The following is an 11,541-nucleotide window of genomic DNA, read 5'->3' as shown; positions in this document are numbered from 1 at the left end:
ATATTTTATAGACAGCATTTTAAAAACAATAATGAAGGGGGTGTTAGGGAGAAATGCTCTCTATTTTATATTTTCTGTGGTGTGTGTGTGTGTATAATATACATAAATGTATAAACAATACCTTTTCCTTTTCTCTATCCCCTTTATACCTTTACCTTATTTTCTAAAATAAAGAAATATACCACCAAAAACAACAAGGTCTCAGCTAATGTTCCCTCTTAGCTGCAGAGTCTTGTGAGCAAAAATTCTACTTTGTGAGCTCCTGGCATTAAAGTTGTCAGCTGCTGCATAAATTAGTGTGTTCTGGTGTTATTCTTCCTCAGCTCAGACAAAAATGTGTGAGCTGGAAGCTAAAAATCTGTGAGCTAGCTCATTCTAACTCAGTTTAGAGGGAACACTGGTTCAGCTGCATATAAATACCTTAATTATACTGAATATCTAGAGCTTTTAGACATGTAAAACAAACAAGAGTCCTGCATCAGCCATCAGGCTACTGTGCAGGATTATGCCAGGATAACCAAATAAAACTGGTCTGTTTGTAGCTGGAGAGATTCTCTAACATGGGGTATTAGCATGTATTTGGACAGGGAAAGATGGGGGGTATTGTAGGAGGAAGTAGGTGTGCTTTGTTTAATTTTATAGATTGTGGTGACCATTATTTCAGGTATCTAAGTTTAAAAAGCCAGCATTTATAATTATGTTTACCTATGCAAGTTCATGAAACTGAGAAGAGAAAAAAGATACAATGTTTACCAGGGTTTATAAATTCTGAAGTTGGTTTGTATATATTTCACAATAATTCCATTATGACTTCTCATCAAAATAACTTTTAAAACTCCCCTTATATGAGAAATTGAAAATAACAGGTTTTTTGTTTTTTTTAAAAAATAACCTTAATATGCGGGAGGAGTCAACCAGGGAGTCTATAAACTGGCGTGAATCTGAAAGGTGTAATCATTCATTTTTCTAGGGAGGATTTCATGGGTCATGTAATTGCAACAAATGCAGTTCTCCTTCGTGGAAAGCAGGTGGCGTAAATGCACAAAGGAAACCTCTCAAAACCACCTCAAACTATGCTTTTCTCTTAGCAGTTCCGTTGTGCTTTGTTGGGTGGTGCTTTTTTTTTTTTTTTGCATTGGACTGAGGTGACGTCAGTATGGCAGTGGAAAGTCAGGTGACGTGCACTATAAGCAGAGGGAGCTGTCCTGGTGCTGAAAACAGTCCTCAAACTTGCAGCTGACAGATAACCAAGACCATGCTTTAGGTGACTTCTGAACACAGGTAAGCAGATTTATTTTCTCTCGAACTGCCTAAAGGAAGAGCAATTGCGTGTTTGCCCTGTTGTCAGCTTATTGTACAAAGCCTAGCCTAAAGCAACAAAACTAGATCATTAGGGAATGTCTGAAATTGCAACCTGATGCACTTCAGTTAGTGCAGTAACAGTGTTTTGCTGGTTAGAGATTTTTTTCCACCTCTGCTTATGTCCTGATTATAGATATTGAGAGAGAGAGAGAGAGAGAGAGAGAGAGAGAGAGAGAGAGAGAGAGGAAAATGCTGCTTCTACACAATGCCAATGTGAACAAATTAAACAGTGACTACATAATGAAAGGTCTTAGTTCATCAGCAGAATGTGTATATGAAACATTAGTCTTTCCAACCAACATCAATGGAGTTCATTTTAAAATCTTTTTTTAAAAATAAAAACTATACACACCTAGATTTAATCTTGGTAGAATTCTGGGTTTTTTGGAGGGAAGGAGGTGGGAAGATGTTAATTTTAAAGAAGCAAATGTTCCCATTCTAATCAAATCAAAATTGTAAGTGTCCAAGACAGATGATTTGGATGAATGCATATTACTTAGGGAAAACTGTTGTTGAACTGTTGCGCAACTGAAAACCCTGTCCACTAGAGATTGTGAGAGATTTGCTATTTGGTCCAGTGGCAATAAATTTCTATCCCATGATTTCTGTCAGTTATTCACTAAAGATAAAGGTGCTTTAGTAAGTAGTTATTTGTAAATTGAGTGATTGAATTTGAGCACAGTGTGAATCCACGGGAAGTAGTGAAGTGGGAAATAATGCAGCTACCATGGAAACAAAGTCTTTTTTATCCTCACTTGTTTAAATTTAAAAAGTACAGCTAGAAATGAATCATACAATGCAGCACAGAAGCAAATTACATTTTTTTTAAAAAAATATTAATATTTAGTGAATTTTGTTATTTTCATATTTGGAAGTTTGGGCTTCATTTGGCCTGAAAACTAGAAAAAAGTGATTTGTTTTTAAAGGTACAAAGTTCTGTAATCCAGTATCACTGCACAAAAAAAGATCCATAACATGGTTTGAAACAAATGAAGAAAAGAAACAATTCTAAGAAGCTGCTCTTATCCATCTAAAATCCTGGTCAGACCTTCTAATTCAAAATGTTTTCTGTATATACATTGTGCAATTTTAATTTGGTATGCAAAGTTTTCTTTTGTGCAGTTCATAAGTACAAGAAATCTGCTTTTCTGAAATTCATTTTGGCTTTGGAGGCAGACAGGCCTGGAATATTTTCTGTAACTTATGAAATTATTTTAAGGGCATTCATAAAAGAGACTCAATGCTTTGAAGGGCTTTGGAATCAATGTTTTCTTCTGCATCCAGCATAGAGAATTAACAAATTATTAGGTAGAGTGTGGGGATAGTCAAAGGGCTCATTTGTGGCATAGTTGGATAGGAATGAGGCAATTCAGTAGCACTGGATGCTACTTTAATTACCTCAGTATGTGAAATTATTTCATACTGTTTTGCAAGACAGCCCCTACTTGCTTGAATGGCATGACAAATCCACTGTAATTTTCTACTCCAAGCAGTGGGCGTGTGCTAGGATTGGGGATTTTTCTACTACATGAATCACTGCCACCACAACAGAATGTTTCACAAGTGCAAAGGAGAGGGGGGCAATCAATGGACTGAAAAAGGTGAATTAAGCAAGGATTGTTTTCTCTTGGGCATAGTTTTCATGTGTCGTGGGTTGGTTTGTTGATTGAAAGAATACTAGATTTCCTTGGAGCCAGATTTCAGTTTGGAAGGGGACTTTAGTTTCCCTCAGATTGCAGTAATCTTGATAAATAGCTTTCTGAACACTAAACATTATGTGTATGCTTGTGTGTGAGAGAGAAAGAGAGACAGGCAGACAGGCAGAAAAAGAGGTACAGAGAATGATAAAAAGAGCAGAAAGAATATATTTTGACTGAAAAACAGTATAGACCAAACCTTTATCTCAGCTTTAATTTGTACAGCCTCACTATCTGCTTTCAGTATCCTTGCTGTCTTCTGGAATGTATGAAACAGGAGGAGATGAAAAAGCACAGTAAGAGTAGAGCTCTGTAACTCTGAGTAATAGCACAGTGCTTTTCCTTCATTAAGAAATATCATTGATTGAGATGAAACCAATTTGTATTCAGAGTATTATTTTCAATCAGACATGAGTCTCACCATCTTTTTCTAAAAATTCACCAGCCTTCCTGATCATAGTCAATGAACCTTATAGCTTTGACACCAGCTAAATAATAAGGCTACAATTTTGCAAAGGTCACTTAAATAATGGAAATCAGTGGATTTGAGAATTATTAACTTGGTTTTGACCCATGCTTTGTCATAGACCTTGTACAGATGCTTATTTAGATCCTTAGAGGCATAAAACCCCCACATTTATTCAGTCAAAGCCTGTAGCTTACATATTATTGTGAGCAGCATTTTCAAAAGCCTTATGTGATTTGGTAGAATATTTCAAAAAAGATCACATTTAAGCCTCTTTAGCTACTCAACAGTTTGTGAGGTTCCTGCAGAATGGTCTTATCTACCTCACATTCTTTCTAAAATGTTGCTCATTGTGCCTATTAACTAAAGATAACTAATGGAAAGAAACTATAAACTTTAAACTATGTCTTAACATCACCCAGCCATCTCTTCCCATTTCACTAATCTGTTTCAATTCAATTTTTTTTTTTGCAGAGCTATGTCTCATTCATCTGAGTGAATCAGCAGACCATAACAGTTTGTAGCTGTTGAGGATATCAAAGACTAACAGTCAATACGATCTTAGTTGAACAGAAATAAACAGATCCCACATAGTTATATCTTTATTGATGAAATAATTTAGATCTTGATTTGGTAACTATTTTCTCCCAGATCACCAGGTATTTGTCAAATTATATAGGCATAGCCAAATTATGTGCCAAGGAAAAGACAAATTCTGTACCAAGAAGATGCCAATTTTTTGCTGAAAAATAAATATGCAAATCAATTAAGGTATGCACATTTATTTTCCCTTAAAATACTTTGCATGGAGTCTCAGTAGTTATTGGTTCAGAATTTGTAATTGTTTTTGGCAAATGAGTATGAAATTGTGCTTTGCTAAGTCAGGGAATTGGTCCATTTAGGTCAGTACTGTCTACTCTGACTGGCTGCCATGATTAATAGTTTATGGAAAATAAAGGTCTTTCCCAAACCTTTCCCAATCCAAGATACTTTAACTGAAGATGCCAGGGGGTGAACTGGGATCTTCTTTATGTAAAAAGTATGCCACACTGAGCCATTCTTCCTTTTCAATGTTATAAACTATCATTTGCTATATACACTTGATTTAAATGTTACCCTGACTTTATGTGCTAATTCTCATTTTCTTTATTTTAAGGAACATTTCAGACATGGCCAATGCTAACGTCTCCTTGCATGGAACAGCCTTGCTTCTTGCCCTTCTTTTTGCCCTAATCTGTTTTGCCAATGCTGCTTCTTTTCAACATTACCAAAACATCCAGAAAGATCCAGATTACCTAACAAAAAACTTGCAAAGGGTCCCAAGCCCAGATATGATCAAAGCTCTGGAATATATTGAAAACCTTAGAAAACAAACCAGCAATGGAGAAACAAGCCCAGATTATAACTCATATCAAGGTGCTCAATACATTCTGCAGTCAAAAGAAAGTAGAGACCAGAACTATTTACCAGATAATGCAAAGGAATCTTTGTCAGATGAGGAATCACAGTGGATTAAGGGTATGTTGGAAGCTCTAAGGCAAAGAGAAAAAGAATCAAAGGGGACACCAAAAGAAAATAAACCATATGGCATGAATTCAGACAGTGTCTTTTTAGATGGAATGACTGATGATTATGATGATCGTTCTTGGGCTGATACACGGCACAAGCATTCTAGGAAGCCACATTCATATTTTGAAGAAAATTCAAGGGACAGTCCTTATAAACGGACGAATGAGATAGTGGAAGAACAGTACACACCTCAAAGTCTTGCTACTTTAGAATCAGTATTTCAAGAGCTGGGGAAGATGATGGGACCAAGTAACCCCAAAAAAGAACGGTTTGAAGAAGAACAGAAATTGTATGCTGATGATGAAGAAGATGCCTATAAAGGAAACAACATTGCTTATGAGGATGTGGTTGGAGGAGAGGACTGGAACCCAATAGAGGAAAAAGTGGAAAGTCAAACGCAAGAAGAGATAAGAAACAGTAAAGAAGAAATTGAGAAAAGTGAAGAGGAAATTGATGATGAAATGAAGAGATCAGACATTCTGGATGAAGCTGTGAAAAGCAAGGACAAAGATCAAACATCAGATGATGTTTCAAAGGTGATGGACTATTATTTGAAAAAGATAAACAGTGCTGGAAGTGACATCTTAAGAGTCAAGCAAAATGAAGACAAGAGGGCAGCAAGACTTTTGAGGAAGCAACTTGATCCTCAGACTATTTATCAGTTAATAGAAATATCAAGGAATTTACAAATTCCACCTGAAGATTTAATAGAGATGTTAAGAGCTGGAGAGAAACATCCAAGTGAACAAGAACCTGAACTCCCAGAAGACATAGATGAGATCCCTGAAACAAATTTAGACAATTCAGATATATTCAAAAATAAGATGAACTCTTTAACTGGTTACAGAAAACAGCAGCATAATTTTATGCCAGATAACCTGCCAGATGACCTCAATGTTGAAGATATCATAAGTCTTCTAGGATCTGAAAATAATCAGAAGCCCTCTTATCTTGTAAATCCATTCAACCAAGAAAATGGTTTGCCAAGAGTGTCCTACATCCCTGAAAGATCTAAAGGACATCAGCTTCCGAAAATGTCTTGGCTTAGCCGTTTGGAAAGACAGCAAATGGAACAGGAAACTCTAAATGAGAAGGAAGAAGACTTAGCAGCCTACTTAGCGAAGATGCTGGCAAAATACCCTGAAGTTATCAATACAGGTCAGGTGAAACAAATTCCACTTGCAATCTCCTCTGAGGATGACCTGCAAGAGGATGACCAGTTTGAGCAGGCCATCAAAGAACACCTAAGCCAACTAGGATCTCATGAATCTGACAAACTCAGCTCATTCAACAAAAGGTTCTCTATGGCCCAAGAGAATGATGATACACAAAACAGACCATATATGGATGAGGATGTGTTAGCAAAAGTTCTGGAATATCTAAACCAGGATAAGTATGAAAAGGGAAGAGACCACGTTACTAAAAGGGCAATGGAAAATATGTAGTTGTCCAAATATTATTTATCTTCATTGTGTTTACTTCAGTTGTGATTTAATTTTCTTAAACCAATCTGGGGCATGTTCAGACATTAGAGGCCGATTCCACACTTAGCACTTGCCTCCCTTCTCATGGTGGCTTTTCCCCCTGAATTCTGCATTGGCATCTCTGGAGCAGGGCTATGTGTTCCCTGCTTGCTCCCGGCCCCACATAAACTCAAGAGCTGAGAACAAGACTGGGACAAAGGCTAATGTGGAATCGGTCAGAAGCTTCATGGATTTGTGGGATTTCTGGCACATGCATTTTCATGAGCAATACAAAAGGTGAAACAGGTCCTTGTAGACCTCAGCCTACTGTGACCTCTAATATACATTTTAGGATATCAAAGGTCACAGAGACTCCCACAGCAGAGAACATAAGCTCCTAGTAGATTCATTGGATTGCTCTTGCAAATGGACATGCCAAAAAATTTCCTAGAAAAGAAAAATGTGGCCCAATTCAGTGTCTGGACTGGTCCTAATGGTAGATGATTTGACATTCAACAGTCTGTGTAAATTACTCTGAGCTGTTTTGTTTATGAGTATCTTTAAATGTTCTAAATCTTGGGTCAAATAACAAATTGCTTCAATTATTTTAAGAAACAGATTTACAAAATAAAGTGAACCTGTAAAAGAGGATAAATTTTGATCAAAGCAAAGCAACAACTCTAATTGATGCAGTTTTTTAAATTAATTGAAATATTTTGTTATTGTCTGTAGTGTTTTTGTGAAGTACTGAATAAAAATAAAGCATTATATATATATATAAATATAGTTTTATTTATAAAGCTTTTTCTATCCCGTGTTTTACTGTTGATGAATAAATATTATTTCTGGACAATAAAATGTTTTGCCTTGAATTTCTTGTAGAGTACCTTGTTAGTCTCAAATAATAAGAGGATCTTTATTTGGAATTATTTGTGCATCTTTATTTGGGATTAAGCTTTATTGAGTTCAATAGAGTTTACTGTCAAATAACTGTGCATCAAGTTGAAACCAAGCAGATAGGTTCAGATCTATGGGGAAAATCCTACCCAGAAGTAACTTCCATTTTTTTTTACTAATTGCAGGCTTCATTAGATTCTTCATTGGATTCTTCTTCTATAGTTTCTTCTGTAGTCTTCTTGAATTCTTTTCCAGTAGAAGATGGTCCAATATAATGTGTCCACCGAGTTTATTTAAACCTACTTTGCTGTCTTGTTTCAGACAGTGGACTTGAGGCCAGCTTTCTCATTAGCCTCAGTGGAAGTAACACCTAAATTCTAAATACATTTACCACAGTGTCAAGATAGTATAACAGATCGATAGAACTATAATTTGGTACTTGCTTTCAGCTGCTAGGACATTATATGCACAGTTGTGGAAGCAAGAAAAAATACCAGAGAAATGGGATTGGATTGTAAAAGTTATGACATGGAGTGAAATGGACAAATTAACAAGAATTTTAAGAGACTATGATTTAGAAGTTTTTAAGATGGAGTGGAAAAAGTTCAGAAGATATGTAGAAAAAGAGTGGAAAATAAAAGGACATTGGACAATTTTTGATAATGATTAAGTCTTAGAAAAAAGAAGAATATTAATTTTTGTTTTTATTAGTTAAGGGTACCTTTAAACATTAGTACTTTAAGTAAATAACACTGGCGGGGGTCAAGTAACAGGGGGAGGGGTGGGTAGAAAGTAATATATGGGATAGATAAAAGAAGTTATTAATGATGCAAGAAATATAATTTGTTACCACATGTTACCAAATAAAATTGTTTTAACCAAGATAGTATAACAGATCTATGAGCACACATTGTACAGTCTACATAATTTTCTTTTGCTGTCTTGTTCACATATAAGCATGGAAAAGAAATCCAATCACATTTTGAAGATCTTTGGCTGCTTAATTTTTCTTAAGAGGGGGTGATAATTTCCCTCCCACAGCATATTCTAATTATTGTGTTCCACTGGGAACAAAATTTCAGGGGATGTAACAGGCAGGTGTAATCAATGCAAATTGATGGTCTTGCTTAAGAAAAAAGTCCTTGTAACTGCATGGTTGGATTCAGGCCACTATTTTAAGCTGCTGGTTTTCCAGAGGAGAAACCCCCAAATTCACATGCAAAATGAGTTTTGGGGTTGCAGTCATATGTCCTGATCCTGGTTGTTTCCATGCCTGCAATGGCTTTTCTATCCATTTTAATGTACAAAGCAGATTTGTATCTGGTTGCTTTGTTTAAACGGATGCACAAAGCAAATGAGGCATCCAACATCTACATGAGTGCACGTGTATCACTGTATCAAGATTATGTAGGGCACTTAAAGAAATTAGTGAACCACTTCTGAGTAATGGTTTGGATACAATTACTCTCTTTTTTTTGTTAAGAGCTCTAGTCCAAGGAAAGAAACCTTCCTTCAAGGAGAAAGTCTTCTTATGCTTGAGAAAGAAGAAACTTACAGAAGAAAACAGTCGTAGGATCCAACCCAATTTCATGAAGATCAGGGTATTCTTTGACATAGACCAACATACTATAGGTGACTGGCCTCTGGTTTATGTGGGAAATGCTTACTTGGATGATAGCACTGATCAGTCAAAGGGGCGGGTGGGGGGGGGGGAAGCAAATTTCAGCCTGAGATGAATTAATTTTCTTGCTCAGCTCCTTCTACACTCACTGATTGCCTCCATATAAAGGACCAATTTATCCTGATTGACAACTAGTATGTATAGGATATGCTCCAACCAAAAATCAAATATCCTTCCTATCCCATTGATTTCAGTGTGAGAATTAAATATGTGCTTTACTCTCTCTTCCACTGAAATAGATCAAGATAGGTAGGCATGTTAGTCTGCCTGTAGCAGCAGAACCAGTAGAAACAACCAAGAGTCCAGTAGTGTCTTAAAGGATATTTGTGGCAGAGTATCAGCTTTTGTAAAACACCAGGTATGATTTTTTCGGCAACAGGATTAGATTTGCCAACACTGCCTTGGGAATTTCCTAAAGGCAGTCCCTGGGGCTGGCAAAGGCTGAAGAGAGGAAGGAGCTCAGTCAGGCTATAATGATATACAATTCTTTCTTTGGAACTGCTCTTTCCTTCTGGGATACTCATCTCTGTGGTCTGGAGGTTAGTTGTTAATTCTGTAAGAACTCCAGCCCCCAGAGGTTGATAAACCTTACTTAGGATCCCTGATTTCCCCCCTCATGATTATAATTAGGGATAGGCATGGATGGGGGGAAAATGGTGGTTCATGGAGGTTCATGGTCTGTGACTTTCATGAACCACGAACTTCCCTGGTTTAAGAATCAGTTTGTAGTTCATGAGGTTTATGATGCAGTGTGACCTGGAAGTGATGGCATTTTCGCACAGTGCTTACCCCGGAGCGACATCCCTATTCACCGCACAGCGTGTGCGCGGATTTCGCACCAACTGCTCCGCAGAACCCAGAAGAGCCGCAAAGTGCCACAGCTTTTGCATCGCAAATGTAAACCGCCAAAAACCAGTTTACATTTGCGACGCAAAAGCCGCGGCTCTTCGCGGCTCTGCGGAGCAGTTGGTGCGAAATCCGCGCAGACGCTGCGCGGTGAAGAGGGACGTCACTCCGGGGAAAGCCCTGTGCGAAAACGCCCTGAGTCTCCTGAGTCATGCCATTGGGACGGGGAGACATGAGTGGTTTAAATGCCTTCTGAGACCACTTCCAGATTGTGCTGCTGTTGTGGCATGATATGAGTGAGCTCAGGGAGCATTTAAAATTTATTATTATTATTTTTACTGAATAACATTTTGCACTATAATACAACTATATCATATCAATAAGTTTCTATGCCAATAAAGGTATTTGGAATCTTGGATATCAGTAAATAAAATATACAAACAATAACACAGTTTCACTCCATTATTCTTCATGAGTGTCAATAAAGTGCAACATCTAAACATTTAGTTGGCATTACATTTGTAGAAGAACCTTTTTAATTTATATAATTAAAAACAAACCACTTCTCTATGAAAGTGTTCACTAATTTAGAATTTTCTGTTTGCAATCTATATACAGCTATTTTGTCAATGATCAGAATATCCCAGACTTTCATAAACCACTTTTTTGGTGCGGTATTCTGTTTTCCAGCTGTGTCAGGGTTATTTTCCCAGCCATTAGTAGCAGACAGATTAATTCTTTTGTCAATGGTGAGAAAGGCTGGTCTGGCCAAAAATTCAACAAGATTGTCTCAGGTATGTTAGGTAATAAACATCCCATGATGTCTTTGATTTTGGAAAGTATTCAATTCCAATATTTCTGAATTTTTGGGCAAGCCTACCAACAGTAAGAAAATAACCTTCTTGCCTCATCCTTTTCAACAATTAGCATTAGGCAGTAATATGCTACAAAATAAATTATAGGATGTAAAGTACCACCATGCAAAGTTTTTGCAGTTCTGCATTCTTAAGAGAAAACATCTGGATCTAAATAAAGGTGTCCTCCATAGATGCTCCTACTGTTCCTCTGTAATTTGTTTTTTACAATCATTTTGCCATTTATTCTGCTGTGAGGACATTTGAGACCATGGTTTCTGATTTAAAATCCTGTATATTATCGAAATAACTCCTCTAGTATTTGTAGTGCCCTGTTTGATTAAATTTTCAAATGGATTTAGAACCCTATTTGGTAGTATTGCAGGGATTATATTACTTAGAGTATGATGAAGTTGGTGATATTGAATCCATGAAATCTGAATATGGCATTCGTTTTCCAGTTAAAGTTTAGTACTTAAATGGCCATTGGTGCTTATATCAATTAATCTATTTTTTAAAAATCCTGCCAGATTTTAAATCCAGTCATTTTTTTACCAGGGATAAATCAATTTTGTCATGAGAATTCCATCACTGGTGAAGTCAGAGGGTTAACACTTTCCTGTATTTACTTAGGAGGTATTTAAATGCCTTCTGAGCCCACTTCCAGGTCATGCTGACATTGCAGTGTGTCACAAGTGCACCACAG

The 11,541-nt window shown here is 36.8% G+C and overlaps 1 protein-coding gene across 1 annotated transcript; it reads left to right on the top strand.

The window, feature by feature from the left end:
- The first annotated feature begins 1,140 nt into the window (after positions 1-1,140).
- SCG2 (secretogranin II) lies at positions 1,141-6,620 on the top strand. Its single transcript, XM_060242193.1, has 2 exons — positions 1,141-1,281; positions 4,682-6,620. Exon 2 carries the CDS (start codon positions 4,695-4,697, stop codon positions 6,537-6,539), a length of 1,845 nt encoding a protein of 614 aa, XP_060098176.1. The 5' UTR covers positions 1,141-1,281; positions 4,682-4,694; the 3' UTR covers positions 6,540-6,620.
- The last annotated feature ends 4,921 nt before the right edge of the window (positions 6,621-11,541 follow it).

Source organism: Heteronotia binoei, chromosome 6 (assembly GCF_032191835.1).
Source record: "Heteronotia binoei isolate CCM8104 ecotype False Entrance Well chromosome 6, APGP_CSIRO_Hbin_v1, whole genome shotgun sequence".
Lineage (NCBI taxonomy): Eukaryota > Metazoa > Chordata > Lepidosauria > Squamata > Gekkonidae > Heteronotia > Heteronotia binoei.
Note: the sequence above shows the minus strand (reverse complement) of the source record. Positions and strands in the feature narration are given on the sequence as shown.